The sequence below is a fragment of the Mauremys mutica genome, chromosome 7, assembly GCF_020497125.1.
Source record: "Mauremys mutica isolate MM-2020 ecotype Southern chromosome 7, ASM2049712v1, whole genome shotgun sequence".
Lineage (NCBI taxonomy): Eukaryota > Metazoa > Chordata > Testudines > Geoemydidae > Mauremys > Mauremys mutica.
The window spans coordinates 14087364-14103021 of record NC_059078.1 but is presented as its reverse complement, the minus strand read 5'-3'; the positions used below and the strand labels follow the sequence as shown (position 1 = coordinate 14103021).

The 15658-nt window shown below is 41.1% G+C and overlaps 1 protein-coding gene and 1 long non-coding RNA gene across 4 annotated transcripts in view; one reads left to right on the top strand and one right to left on the bottom strand.

Annotated features, from left to right (window-relative positions):
* Window positions 1-15658, bottom strand: part of CNTN4 (contactin 4) — a 669413-nt gene that overhangs the window by 68850 nt on the left and 584905 nt on the right. For both annotated transcript variants that reach the window (XM_045024546.1, XM_045024545.1), the window contains one exon: window positions 352-479. In XM_045024546.1, coding sequence (XP_044880481.1) covers window positions 352-479 — 128 coding nt within the window. The remainder of the gene's footprint in view (window positions 1-351; window positions 480-15658) is intronic.
* The window catches only part of LOC123374498, a 71119-nt gene that overhangs the window by 45966 nt on the left and 9495 nt on the right, over window positions 1-15658 (top strand). The window lies entirely within an intron of this gene.

Here is a 15658-nt window from a genome sequence, read left to right as displayed (position 1 = left end):
AGTTTAATCTTATATATATTACAAAACATAGTACCAACTTGCTATATATATTATTCAAGACATCAAACAGATTTTACTGTTAACATATCTTTGGCCTCAGTGATACTAAATGGCATTAGGTAAGCTTTGATATTTGAGAATCAGTAATTTCTGTATACTCCATAGAGCCTTTCAGCAGAAGGGGATGTATGGCAACAGGTCCCAATGACTTCACTGGGAGCTGTTGGGATTCAGTACCACTCAGGAGCAGAGAAATTAAAAAGCGTGGAACATGTGTGGCTTCTTCTTTCTCTATTAGAGATTAAGAGTAAGACGGAGATATAAGCGATGTGTAATAAGGGCTGTTGTTACCTTTCACCACCAAACTTCCAGTGCTGCTAGCTGTACCAAAATGGTTTGTTGCTATACAGGAATAACTTCCAGCATCTGCCTTAGTGACATTGACAATTCGGAGGCTTCCATCATCCATAATATTGATTCTGGAAAGACAATCAGGCATGAAGGGTTTTTTTAAGATAGCATAAAATTATTTTGAGTTTGTATCAATTATTTTCATTTTGAACAGTACATAGTCCATTGCCAGTTACAGAGGGCCCAATTCATAAATGCTGCATGTACCATTTACATGAGTTTTCTGTGTTTTTACCTGAGGGCAACTTTAATTTACACACTAGCAGCATGTGTAGGTTTTATGTGAATCTGCACAGTCAGTGCTCACCGGAACAACTCTTGCAACATGCGGTGCACATGCTACACCTAAAAATCTAGAGTCAATTACTTAATACTGCAAAACCAAGTTCTTACAAAATTTAGACTTGCTTTCTTTGATTTTTCTGTAAGACACTTTGTGGCTTCTAAAATAAGGGTACAAAATGTTCTGCTTATTGAACACCTAGCACCTGGATGTTTTAATTGCAGTTATTCCATGACATGTCTGACAGCACAATCATGGTTTGAGAAGTCCTGTAAACTTTCCTTTGCAATAGAATTCCTACAACATGCTGTGTTATATCTTGCTTGCACAGCAGGGGGCAGCTGGATAACTGAATGTTAACATATAGCATGGGGGGAATAGATACTTGGTCCATTCTCTTCTATACGTTCTGTTAGATTTAGGCCAGGACTGGCTTTAAGGGCTTGTTCATCTTACAGTGTCATTTTACTTTTTTTCTGTGCTAATCATTTTCTTTTTCACTGCTGCAACTCTCAGTAAGGACACAGAATATCTCCATTCCTACTGATGAAATTCCCTGCATCACAGGCTATGTACATAAATGGGAGCACCAAAAAGTGCTTAGGATGTTGATCCCTATACCATTAGGGTGGCAAGTATGCATGTTTGGGTGCTGTCTGGCTTATATCTAATTCAGCATGCTAAAGCCCAATCGCCGAGTGTGTGGCAACTCTGCCTGCACTTGGCACTTTCTCACATGGCGTGGGGTTATGACAGCCCAGCTTCCATTAAAGCGATTCACTTTCCCACTGAGTGCCTTACTTACGCTTCTGTGATAACGCTCATGTATTCCTCATCGAAGCCTATTTCTGCCGTTAACTCTCCCGGCACCCGGCATCCACACTCACGTTATGGAGCTGACATCTTATCCATTCAAATATAACCAGCTTTCCATGGTGTGGTAAATCTGTCAAGACTCAGCAAATGCTGGGTTTGGGGGTCCCTGAGTGTTTCACTCTCTCCAAACCCTTTCCAGGGGAAATCTCACACCAACACTATTGATTCTCTTTAGCAACATGTTGCGTTTCCCTTTCTCTGTTTGTTCAGAAACTTCTGAAATATTCTCCACATTGTGAGGCAATAGAAATTAAGAGGAATTCTCGGAGCTGAATTAACTTTTTCCTTGTACAACATATGATTATAGAATCAAGGAAATGTAGGGCTGGAAGGGACCTCAAGAGGTCATCTAGTCCAGCCCCCTGTGCTGAGGCAAGAACAAGTAAACCTAGATTACCCCTGACAGGTATTTCTTTAACCTGTTCTTAAAAACCTGAAAGGATGGGGATTCCGTAACTGCCCTTGGAAGATTAAATATCCTTATAGTTCGAAAGTCTTTCCTAATATCCAACCTAAATTTCCTTTGCTGCAAACTAAGCCAATTACTATCTGTAACCAGTTACTATCTGTACTATCTACTACCAGTGCTATCTTCAAGAGAGATGGAGAACAGCTGATCACTATCCTCTTTATTTGAAGACTTAATTCCTTCCTCAATTTTCTTTTTTCAAAACATACCCATTTTGAAAAAAATCTTTCCTTACAGGTCAACTTTTCTAAACCTTTTATCATTGTTGTTGCTTTTCTCTGGACTCTCCAATTTGTCCACATCTTCTTAAAGTGTGGCAACTGAAATTAGATAATACTCCAGCTGAGGCCTCACCAGCGCTGAGTAGAGTGGGGCAATCACCTCCCATGTCTTACACCCCCAGAATGACATTAGCCTTTTTATTGACTGCATCACATTTTTGACTCATGTTCAATTTGTGATCCGCTATAACCCCCAGCGCATGGAGCACCAGAGACATTTGTTGGAGGAAGACTGAGGAGTTGGCATTGGAGGAGCCGAATGTACGCTAGCAAAACTAGATATTAAAAGTAAGGTAAAGAACAAAGCTGTAAATGTTCAAGGAAAAGGATAGTTGTGTTAAAAAGCAGCAGAAAAGTCCTGTAATGTATTTTTAGCTATAATCCACCATTTCCGTCATCATCAAACCTTCTGTCATGTCATCTACAAATGTGAGTTTCTTGCCATTTATCATGTGTTCATATTCATCTGGCCTCTTCCCAGGTGAAATATTGGGAAATATTTCTTCCACGGGGCTAAAGATGAGGTCAAAGCACATCTGTCTGAGCCATTTATGGAACCTTCTCAGGCGCATGCAGAGTTGGATGTGACAGCTACCAACAATCACTGTTCTGACTAAGGAGTTGTTTCAGTCACAAGAGCCAGTGCTAGTCCAGCCCTTGTGCCACTTGTGTGCTTTGTCAACGTGCGCAATGAGGAGACAGACACCGCCTGACATGTCCACTGTCAATGCATGGAGCTGGCTAACGCGGCGGCAGAGGTTCTGAGCTTGCTGTACGATGCATCCACAACGGTAGCTGTGCCATCATGTGGAGGCTACATAGCAGGAGCTATGGATAGGCCAAGTGGTACTTGGCAGGCTACAGAATATACGGCGTGTGTTTCATTAGTGTGTGTAGTTTGAATAGCTTAGGGATTTTCATAAGGTCATTGCAGTCAGCTTTAATATTTTTACTTTGTTACAGAAATCTAGTGCCCCATATTAGATTCGGTGCTACCTCCCCAATAATTAGAGGAGACTGTTATGTTGTTACTTGTCTTTACCTGTATACTGCCAGGTATCAATGTACGTGTGACATGAACTGTATATTGGAACATAGAGATTGCCCTACTGGATCAGACCAATGGTCCATCTTGTGCAGTATCCTAAATCCAGCAGAGGCCAGCACCAGCTGTTTCAAAGGAAACACTTGGTGCTATTATTCACTTCAAGTCTTAAGAACAGACCTAGAAGCATTTTTCTAAAAGCTGAAGATGCCCTGGACATGCATTAAAAATTCAAATCGACATAAACCTAATTGCCTTCTATGATGAGATAACCGGCTCTGTGGATGAGGGGAAAGCAGTGGATGTGCTATTTCTGGACTTTAGCAAAGCTTTTGATACAGTCTCCCACAGTATTCTTGCCAGCAAGTTAAAGAAGTATGGGCTGGATGAATGGACGGTAAGGTGGATAGAAAACTGGCTAGATGGTCGGGCTCAACGGGTAGTGATCAATGGTTCCATGTCTAGTTGGCAGCCGGTATCAAGTGGAGTGCCCCAAGGGTCGGTGCTGGGGCCGGTTTTATTCAATATCTTCATTAACGATCTGGAGGATGGTGTGGACTGCACCCTTAGCAAGTTTGCAGATGACACTAAACTGGGAGGAGTGGTTGATATGCTGGAGGGTAGGGATAGGATACAGAGGGACCTAGACAAATTAGAGGATTGGGCCAAAAGAAATATGATGAGGTTCAACAAGGACAAGTGCAGAGTCCTGCACTTAGGACGGAAGAATCCCATGCACTGCTACAGACTAGGGACCGAATGGCTGGGCAGCAGTTCTGCAGAAAAGGACCTAGGAGTTACGGGGGTGGATGAAAAGCTGAATATGAGTCAACAGTGTGCCCTTGTTGCCAAGAAGGCTAATAGCATTTTGGGTTGTATAAGTAGGGGCATTTCCAGCAGATCGAGGGATGTGATCATTCCCCTCTATTCAGCACTGGTGAGGCCTCATTTGGAGTACTGTGTCCAGTTTTGGGCCCCACACTACAAGAAGGATGTGGACAAATTGGAGAGAGTCCAGCGGAGGGCAACAAAAATGATTAGGGGGCTGGAGCACATGACTTATGAGGAGAGGCTGAGGGAACTGGGATTGTTTAGTCTGCAGAAAAGAAGAATGAGGGGGGATTTGATAGCTGCTTTCAACTACCTGAAAGGGGGTTCCAAAGAGGATGGATCTAGACTGTTCTCAGTGGTAGAAGATGACAGAACAAGGAGTAATGGTCTCAAGTTGCAGAGGGGGAGGTTTAGGTTGGACATTAGGAAAAACTTTTTCACTAGTAGGGTGGTGAAGAACTGGAATGGGTTACCTAGGGAGGTAGTGAGAACAGGAGTACTTGTGGCACCTTAAAGACTAACAAATTTATTTTAGCATGAGCTTTCGTGAGCTGCAGCTCACTTCTTCGGAGGTAGTGAAATCTCCTTCCTTAGAGGTTTTTAAGGTCAGGCTTGACAAAGCCCTGGCTGGGATGATTTAGTTGGGTTTGGTCCTGCTTTGAGCAGGGGGTTGGACTAGAAGACCTCCTGAGGTCCCTTCCAACCCTGAGATTCTATGATTCTATGAAACAACAAATACAAGAACTCAAAATATTCTCCAATCCTCAAAAGAGAATCCCACCCACCCTCTCCATCCGCAGCATACATTCCCCCCACCCCCAACCTAACCTGGCCCTCAGCACCCCTGCTCTACACAAAAGCCCAATAAAGGTGATAATTTTATATTTTATTTTTGGTTTTCAGAACTTAAAGAAAGGGACAAAAGGAACATTATTAAAAAAAATCACATTTTTGAAACCAAAAAGGGAAAATTATTGTGTATTTTAATTTAGTTTTTTAGAATAAAAAAAAAGTTTGAAAAAAAACCCCCACCCTTGTGTGTCCGTGTTTACCGTTTCACTTTTTCAACAGAAGCCAAAGCTGTACAGACAGGAGAATGACGCTCTTGGGTCTGCTGGAAAAGGAGTCCGGGGGCAACATGAAATGAGACCATGGCTGAAAAGAGCCAAGTGTGGTTCAGGGGGGAAGAACAGATGGAGCAAATTTAGTTAAAAGGTGATTATTTGATTTCAAAAAGGCACGAGGCAAGTTCAAGGGTGAACAAGAGAGTCTGATGGGACTCCTTTATGTGCAGAATTCAGAAGGCAGTGCTGCCTAGTCCATAGGGCACAAACAGTGTGTCAGGAAACCTGGGTTTTCCTCCGAGCTTTGCCACTGACCTGTTTTGTTACAGTTGGTAAGTCAATTACTCAGTATCTGTTTCCCCATATGTATGTTGGAAAATCTTTTGAGGTCTGTGGATGAAAAGTGCTAGATAAGTGCTATTAAGTACTGGCACAATGCTCCTAAGGGGATGGATCATAGATCTTTATTTCGCATAGAGCTAGTTGGAAGCTATTTATCAGCTAATGTATTTCATGAATAATGCATTTTAATTTTATCCAGTGTTCAAATGGCTCTAATTTTGAGTTTTGTCTAATTCTCTCTCTCTCTGGCTTCCAAATGCTACCCTTTCTCTTTTGTATGAGCTTCCTTCACAGCATAAATTTAGTTTGCTGATCACTTGAAAAGAATTTTGGATTTCAGCTTCCAAAGAAGTGACCTTTGGATGATGCCAGTGAGTCTAATATCAGCTTTGTGCACACTTCAAGGGGAGGGGGGGTAGTGCTGCTTTATTGAATGAGGATCTATGTCACTTCTGTTTCTAATTTTGAGGTTCATGTGGGTGGTTCTAAAAATTGACAGGTGGGTGTCTCTTAATGATGATATGAGATTGCCAGCAGTCCACTAAGTACCTACATAAACCTCTCCACCTGCATTCTAATAATTCTGAAACCACACTCCAGTACGTAATCCCTCTTACTTTCATTCTAAGGATTACGTTAAAACTGACAAATACCTATGTAAAACAAATGTAAATCAGATCTTCAAGCTTATTGTTTAAACTGTGACTCGTTGATTAAGTGGGCCTCATGGTCCATCTTGCTGAAAGTACTCTTCTAACCTGTACATTTTGCCCCTTAATATGAAGCTCACGTGGTAGAAGTTAACAGGAACAATTGTTTCAGCACTTGACTTCCACTGCTTCACAAGTTTTCTTTGTAGATGTAGCCACATTAAAACAAGGGAAAAGGCTCATTGTAGGCCATTGAAAGCTCTCTAACTGCTAATTGGGTTGAAAGAAAACATGTCTTCATCAACCATTTTCAGCAGTTTGGTTAAAAATGTTCTTTCCTGATGAGAAGTTCAAATTAAATGAAGCTTTGCTCAGCATACTTTTTGTTCTAAAATATACCCACCAACACATTTTCTAATTAGTTGCAAGGAACGATGTTAACTAAAGCAACATTTTCCATAAATGCATGTATTACTTTAGTGGAGAATCAAATGTCAATCGCGGAGTACATTTTTTTCCAAATTAAATAGTCCTTTAAAACTGCTTCAAACTTGAAAATAAGAAAAATACCCAGTACTTTTCCCTGGAGACTGTGTTAACTGTACTATTATTTGCAATTAATTTATAGTTATATGTGTCTAGCAAAATGTAAAAAGTTTCCACAAACTCTTGCCTTGTTTATTGCAACTCAACGCGAATGATTTTTCAGAGTCTGTGAATCATTATTATTTATATAGAGCCATACAAGCACAGTATTATCTAAATATTATTCTGTAATACACTTTCATTGACTTCAATAGGCTCAGGATTAGGCCCCTAAGAGTTACTCTTATCCTAAAGATCCACAAGGGACAGATTAGGGCTACAGAAATATCTATCCAGACTCAACAGGCAATAATCACTTTGCTGACATCAAGCAAGCCTAATGCTACAGAAACCACCAGGCTCATCATAACTTCACCTCTTGGAAAGGCCTGCCAGACTTATCTTTTTCACCATTCTTCATTTCGCTCTCTTCTCCTATTCTTTTCTCCCATCATCTCCAAAGTACTAAGAAGGTATTTATGAAATGTGTAATTCCCCAAAGCATCTAAAGTCAGCAGAAGCCAGATCTTTAGGAAGAATGAATTTAAGAAGAATACTTCAGCAGCAGCATAGCAACCTGGCAGCAATGATACTGGACAGCTGAGTGGCAAAAGCTGAAGTTTTATTTGTATACTGAGCAAAAGTTTTTAGGCAAAGCCAATACATACATTAAGATGCTACGTAGGCTCAAAATAATAAAGAATCCTTAAAATTGACCCAGAACCCTTCAAATCAAAGAGATCCTTGTTACGGACTTCAATGGGCTTTGGATCTGGCACATAGCACTTAAATATGGATATTACAACGTGCTGTAGGATTATACATCGGACTTTCCGCTTGCATGGCTAGTTATTTCTATCCATAAGAGAGAACTGAACTGGAAAGTGTCTGCCACTTCCAGTTCTATAGAGTGGCCATGAAACTCTGAATCTTTAAGGTAGCTATTAGACTAGTATCTTACGTTGAGCAGGATCAAGAGTATTAGACAGTCTGTCTTTATATAACTGCTAACATGGGTGGTGGGTGAATGCGTTCATGGAGGATGCTAGCCCTCTGGCTCCTCCCCCTTTGCCCAAGGTCCCTCTCCTCCTCTTCCATCCGCCATTTCCTGCGCTGGAGCCTGGAGCACACACAAGCCCTGGAGTGCCCCCAGCCCTGGAGCACTGGGTGGGCAGCATAGTCCCAGCACTGGGTGAATGGATGGGGGGGGGGCATGGCGTGGCATGGTCCCAGCCCTGGGGTCTTTTGTGCACTGGCCCCAGACTGCCTGCCCCAGCCTCTCGGCACAGAAGAGTGGGAAGGGAGGGGAACTGGAAGCAGGCAGGAGGGGGACTGGGGCTGGAGCGTTGGCAAGGCCATGCCAGGCTGTTTGGAGAGGCACAGCCTTCCCCTGTCTATGCTACCCGCCGCCCATGACTGCAAAATTAAAGACAAAAATTGGTAGCTTTGGGCCTGATTCAACCAAAAATAGGTTGGGCTTGTGAGAGTTGAAGCTCATTTTTTGGGTTTTCTACAACAAAGAATTCAGCACCCTTTAAAGTCAGGTCTAGCCCATTGAGATAAGCATTTCAATTATGAACTTTTTCAAATGCCCCATATTTGTTAAAACTGTATTTCTAACGCCTGTGGTAGAAGACATGCATACTCTCAATGAAACCAGGCTCATGCAGATAGGTTTGTGAAGGTAACCATCATCCTAACAATGAATAATTCATATCTGAAATACCCACATTTAGTGGCTTAAGTGTCTTCTTAAAAAGGACTGGACATAGTAATTTTTTTAACTAGTGGCTTAAGCCACTGTTACAGAATACTTTAGCATGGTTTGTAACTTGAACCTGAGAAAAGTTATATGTGAATACTCCCAATGATTTCACAGAGTATTCCCATTGATCTAATGTGTTTTCAGAATTAGACCCTTAGAATCTACTTCAGTTGTGCCTTTACCCAATATTTAGGATTGCAAAATGCTTACTATCTGTGTAAATAATAATATTATTATTTGATTAAAGGATAAGGACTATACACAAATAACTGGTTAGGCAGATTAATCACATTTACTTGTTCTTTCCATGAGTATCAGCGAGATTGAAAGATTCCACTGCGACTGATTAAACTGTCCTTGTTCATGCTCATATGAAGTTTTCTTTTGAAGTCAGTTTGTTGTCCAGGTTGGATGTTCCAGGTTCTGGGGTCGATATAATTCAAGGCCTTCAAATTTTAAACAACGGACTGACTTGCAACTATTAATGTGATACTGAGCATCGGGTTCCCTATTAATTCCCATGAATCCTGATAACATTAGATCAGAACTGAAAATGTATATCTGCTTCTACTCTTGCATAGGCTAGTGAAACTGACAGACCTGTAGGCTGCCTTTTAATCACTGACAATATCACAGAACAGTCAAAGAAGATAAAAGTATCAAGGTGGAAAAATAAAGAAGAGACAAGTACTTCAGCACCCCTTTATAAAGATAGGTCATCTTATCTGCTACATATTACATTATCTGTAATATACAGAAGCTGCCGGTCTTGGCTGTCAACTAGAGATTTCAGATCCATTGAGAGTAGGAACATATCTGGACTTATGAGATAAATTGAATTTCTGTTTCTTAAAATGAGGCTTTGGGTTCTAACCATTGAAGAGTTGACCTTGTTCTTCGTGTAAATCAAAACCAGTCTGAGGAGATGGTAAAAATGCTGATTTTTCTTCCCCTGCAGCAGCAGCAAATGACAAAAGCTGCACACTTCCTGTCACCCTAAGGAAGAGGTCTATCCCAAAACTGATACATACGCAGTTTTCATGACAGCACTTCATTGATGCTGGATAGCCCATGTGATAGCGAATGCCCTTAACTGTCTTTGAAGCAAGAGGAGAAAGTGTCTTAAGGCATTTGTTCATGTGGCTGGCATGGACCTTGGAAAGGAGAACACACAAAGGAGAATTACAGGCCAAAGCCTCTCTTATGAAAGAAAAATGTAAATATTGAAAGCAGAATTTTGAGTAGGAGTTATATTTTTCAATGAGTAACAAATTTGGGATCAGATTCTGCCCCACTGAAGTCCATGAGAGTTTTTATCATTGACTTTATGGAAACAGGATCAGGCTATATAAATGGGTAGCCGGCCTCCTGAGCACCACCTCACCACCAGGAGTGGCTCTCTGGCATCATTTGTCTGATGACCTGAAGTTACACAGGAAAAGGATCTCCTAAACTCATCACGAACCTGGATATCAATGAAAACCCCTTACCAAACCTCAGAGGAAATCTGACAGATCTTTTGTGTGTCTGAAGATATGCATTTTGACCAAAACATGCCATTGATCCATTCTTCAGTTTCAAACTCCTATTTCAATCCTGTATTCACTTAGAAATCCCAAACCTTGCATTATTTACTGTAAAAACCTGTCCCAAGCAGCATGTTGAATTAAAAAAAATCTATAAGGGATCCAAGCACTAAATCTAGCACCTTTGCTGGCCAGGGATTGACAGCATCATCGTACCTTGCAACGATCAGGGAGAAAGATGCCCTTGTACATGTGCATGTAGGTGCTCTGCTGGCATGCAAAATGCTAATGTATTTCATTTTGAGTTATTTACTAACCTGCAAAGTACATGCGACTGCATCGATGTTTGAAAAATTAGATTTGAGCCATCTATACAATTCTCAATGTGCAACATGTATACAATTATACAATTCTCCACATGCCTCTTTTTACTGCTCTGTGATATGAACGGGTGCGGGGGAGAAGGCAGTGCATATGGTGTGTGCAACATTAACATTTTTACCTTCCATAAAGAAGTGATATGGACACAGGCTACAGGACTTTTGGGATATCAGTATTGACTTGAAGGATGGTTTCTTTAGAGCAAACTACTCACAATTATATGGTGGCTTTTCTCCAGATTGGGCATATTAGTTCTTCTGCAATGAAATCAGTTATGTTGCTGCTTATGTGATAATATTAGTATTGCAATTTATGAATTACAAGCAGATCTTTACTTGCTTTGGCTGTTGATTAAACATATAAATCAGAAATATTTCATGCTTAGCCAAGTGAATGTTTTAAATTTTAGTTCCCCAAGAAACAATTTTTAGGATGTCTGATCCTTTTTTTATTACGGGGAGAAAAGATGTCTTGGAGCAAGAATTTAAATGAATGTCAGCTGGAAGAAACACACACTGAGTGCAATTTCAGATAAAACTACCATTGATCCCTTCATGTACAGCCTTTGTGGCAGTGGTTGACATGGCTATTGAAAAGAGACTGTGGTGACAGAGTTCTTCTAAAAGGTAATCTGTCTTCTCTGGGAAGATTTAGGTTAAATGCACCTGTGTTTCAGCCTGTATGATAAATGGCTCACTGGCCGTCCTCTGAACCTTATGGGAGAAAAAAAGAAGCACTGATCAGACAGACCACACTGTATTCCTAGCAATTTATTTGCTCAGTCTCTAGCCATAATTCTACAGACAGAATCAGGCCCTAAAGCATTTTAAGAGCTTATTTAACCTAACGCATGACCCAATTCTGCCATGAATTCAATGGAAGGGTGAGGCTGTTGAGCACCCGAGGTGCTCAGCATCTCCTCTTCGGAGGTGCTCAGCATCTGGATGATTCAGGTGCATTTTATTATTTACCACATTATCTCTCTTAATTTATTTCTATCTAATAGCCTTGTCGAAGTTTGTTACCCTTTTCTATTTCTTGCCATTGAACTAAGCAGAAGGTTGAGATTATTAAAGTGATCCCATAACAAGCATTAGCCATTAATCGATTTCAGTAAAATAAGCAAAATGCTGACAGGGCAGACTGTGAATCCCTCACTCACGATGACTCACAAATGTGTTGCTGCTGAACTCAGTGAGATTGTGAGTGACTGCTCAACACATTGTGAAAGGGGTTGGTTCAGAATATGACCCACATACTGTAAAATGCTTGTCTTCATACTTGAGTGTAAAGTTCCTAGCACCCTGCATTCTGTATAAACAAACAAACAAACAATGATCAAATAAAAGCAGCAAAGAATCCTGTGGCACCTTATAGACTAACAGACGTTTTGCAGCATGAGCTTTCGTGGGTGAATACCCACTTCTTCAGATGTAAGTCATGTGGGTCATGCATCTGAAGAAGTGGGTATTCACCCACGAAAGCTCATGCTGCAAAACGTCTGTTAGTCTATAAGGTGCCACAGGATTCTTTGCTGCTTTTACAGATCCAGACTAACACGGCTACCCCTCTGATAATGATCAAATATTGCATTTCAGACCATTCTTTACCACGGTTGTGAAATTAATCACTAACAAAGTGAAGGCAGAGTTTTGCCCTAATGGCCCATTCTAAATCCCATTTACCTCAGTTCCATTTACTTTTATGGAAACTGGATCACACCCTAAATCAATGGAAGTTTAAAGCGCTCACCGTCTCACAGGCAGTGATCACCGTCTCCCAGATCAGATTCTACCAAGTGGCAGATAAGACATTGATGCAAAACCGTATATTGCAGAACAGTGATCAAAAATTGTCACCACAGTATAGTTCTCCACTCAAAAACAAACAAATACCCCAAGCAAGGTTTTTACCCCATAAAGGGACAAATGCCAGAGACTCCATGAATTCCACTAGAAACTTCACTATTGCTACTGATTTTACATGGAAGATGGCTCAGACACAGGTGGCAATATAAAAGCCTAAGATAGGGAAAGCATGGGAAGAAAATATTCTTATAGACTGGTCTGATCAAATCATTCTGATGGGATGATTGGGTACCATATGATATTTCTGCCCATTTTAAAATCTGTGGCATGGGGAAAATCCATGCTACTACAGTTGTGGGAGTGACTGAACACTACTTGAAGATCATATTATTAACTGAGAAATAGAAATGAGGGACCTGAACAATATTCACAGGTATGTAATACAGTCATTACATTAGATAGGACCACAGGGAAGACAGGCAGTTTTTGTTACCACTGCATTAGAATGTATTTTAATTTCATTATCAAACTAAACTCAGAATTGAATGAAAAACTAGGCAATAGATGGCTAAGTCCTGCATTGTGCACACACAATTGCCTCTCTTGTTAGTTTTGCTTTAGTTAAGCAGATAGTAACCTCAGCACATAGAATCATAGAATCTCAGGGTTGGAAGGGACCTCAGGAGGTCATCTAGTCCAACCCCCAATAGTATGGGAAATATTCAGGGATTACTGCAAATACTAAGGTAATGTTATTTAGGGACTGATCAAAAACCATTTAAGTCACTGGGAATTTTTCCATTGATTCAGGGGGCACTGGATGTTGCACTTACTTGTCTATTATAATTGACAGGTCTTTTAATAGTGACCACTGTAACTAAATCTCAGGAAAGGTTTACATTTGCTAAAAAAAAAAAAAAATCAGGTAAACTGCTGACCCTATTGAGGTCAACAGAAAAACAGCCATTGACTTCAGTGAGGTCAGGATTTCACTTCTCACCTGAGTCTGATAGATGCAAAGAAAGTATGTGCTTTTCTCTTAGGGCAGTGTTTCCCAAACTTGGGATGCCACTTGTGCAGGGAAAGCCCCTGGCGGGCCGGGTCGGTTTGTTTACCTGCTGTGTCCGCAGGTTCGGCCGACCGCGGCTCCCACTAGCTGCAGTTCGCTGCTCCAGGCCAATGGGAACTTCTGGAAGCGGCGTGGGCCGAGGGATGTACTGGCCGCCACTTCAGCAGCTCCCATTGGCCTGAAGCAGTGAACCGCAGCCACTGGGAGCCGCGATCAGCCAGACCTGCAGACGGGGCAGGTAAACAAACCAGTCCGCCAGGGGCTTTCCCTGCACAAGCGGCGTCCCGAGTTTGGGAAACACTGCCTTAGGGAATAGTTGTTCACAGTGAAATGGATATCTGCTATTTTGTAAACAGAAGACAAACCAACCATCATGTGAAAAATCCAAAGTTTAACTGATCACCTCTTATCATCTCCTTCCCAGGTGACAGTTATTTTTTGTACTGTAGAATCTCAGACCCTGATGGGCAACCAATCTGGAAAGAGCTGTGAAATCACCCAAGCAATTCGCTATAATGACTAATTAAATCAGTTGGCAGGACATTTTGCTAAAGAGTTGCATTTTCTGGAAAATTTCAATATTCCAGAATGACAAAGGCCTTTCCATAATTCTAAGGAGATGATGATAACGAAGAGCTTTTTGTATTCCCAATAACCGAAAAACACACATGAAATCAGGGAGTAATCATTGGGAGTATTCACATGTAACTTTTCTCAGGTTCAAGTTACAAACCATGCTAAAATATTCTGTAATAGTGGCTTAACCATTTGTTATTTTCATTGTAAAAAAACATAAGAGGCCAGATTCTTAGCAGGTGTAAATTGACGTAGTTTGTCTATGATGCTATACTGATTTATCCCTCTCAGTAAAAATGTTTTCTTTTCCTTTTAGAATAATATTTGCAATTCTTCTTAACAGTAATCTCGAAAAATTATAGCTTATATCTTCCTTAGTCTTAACTATACTATCTCTACTGACAATAGTATAATTAAAGTGGAAATAAGTTCCTAAATCGCAATTCACTTCATTGAAGGAAGTCCATTTTGTGTTCTGTAGGAGATAAGTATCAGGAATTAGCTATGAACTGATTATATTAAAAAAGTCTGATTGCCTATGTTTTAAAATACAATCGGGTAAATGCAGCCCTATGTGACTGTTAATTAGAAAGACCTCCTGGAAGTTTCATTTTATTTTAACTTTGGCTTCCTTCTGTGGTCTCGGAGCACTCCCAAAACCAGCTCCACTGAATCATGCAGGGTTCCGTTTACCTCAGAGTTTTCTAACCAATTTACCACCTACATAACTGAATCGATGTTCCAGGTGATTGTAATTCACAAGTACAAACTGTACAAAACACTCTTCCTCAATATGTTGCCAAATGCAGCTTCCCCCATAAAGCATGATATTTCTCGTTTTGCTGAGAAAACTAATATTAGTCAAAATAAAATTTCAAATTTAGATTCCCCTCCCCACTAAAAATGCCCTTGGTTCAGGGTGAAAGACACCCCTCATTGACACTCAGATGCATCAGGGAATTGGTCTAATTTTACAAAATACTTTAAAAAAGTCCTTCGCCTTATTTTTCCATTGCGAGGGAAGCATTTTCCCTACAGCGAAGTCAAATGCTCAGCTACCAGGCCAGAAGCCACAGAGTTCCAGAGGATCACACAGATCACAGAGGATCCACGAGAGGTACAAACTGCACAAATTCACACACACCCCAGAGACTCAGCCACCCACCAGAGACCCTGTGACACTACACCATCTCTAGAGCTCCAAGATTTTTCCCACCAGCAGTGTAACCCCCTCAGAATCTCTGTATCTGCCAATTGCCATCTGCATCTGCCCCAGGAATGATCCATCCCCATCCCCCAGTGGAAATTCCACAGTGCTGAGCAGCCACACCAGCAGAAGTAAATACAGCTTGGGGTCGTATTAACTTCCTCTGTTTGTCTCTCAGCTGCCCTGCCCAACCTCTTTTCAACCCCATCAGTTCCACAGATACCCTAGTCACCCCAAAACACATTTTAAGTGGGGAGGAGGAGCTACAGTTGCTACTCTAGCTTTTAGCAGGAGCAGCGGACAGGCCATGGCTTGGGGAGAAGGGCTCACACATATCATTCTGTTACTATATAAGCCCAATAAACTCAGGATTTATACAGGTGAAGTGAATTCCACACAAGTGTCTCAAGGTGCTTTATAAAAACTAATTCATTCAGCCTATCTGAAGTCCAGTGGGGGTACTTTAGGTATCAGGAAGCCCATTCTTAC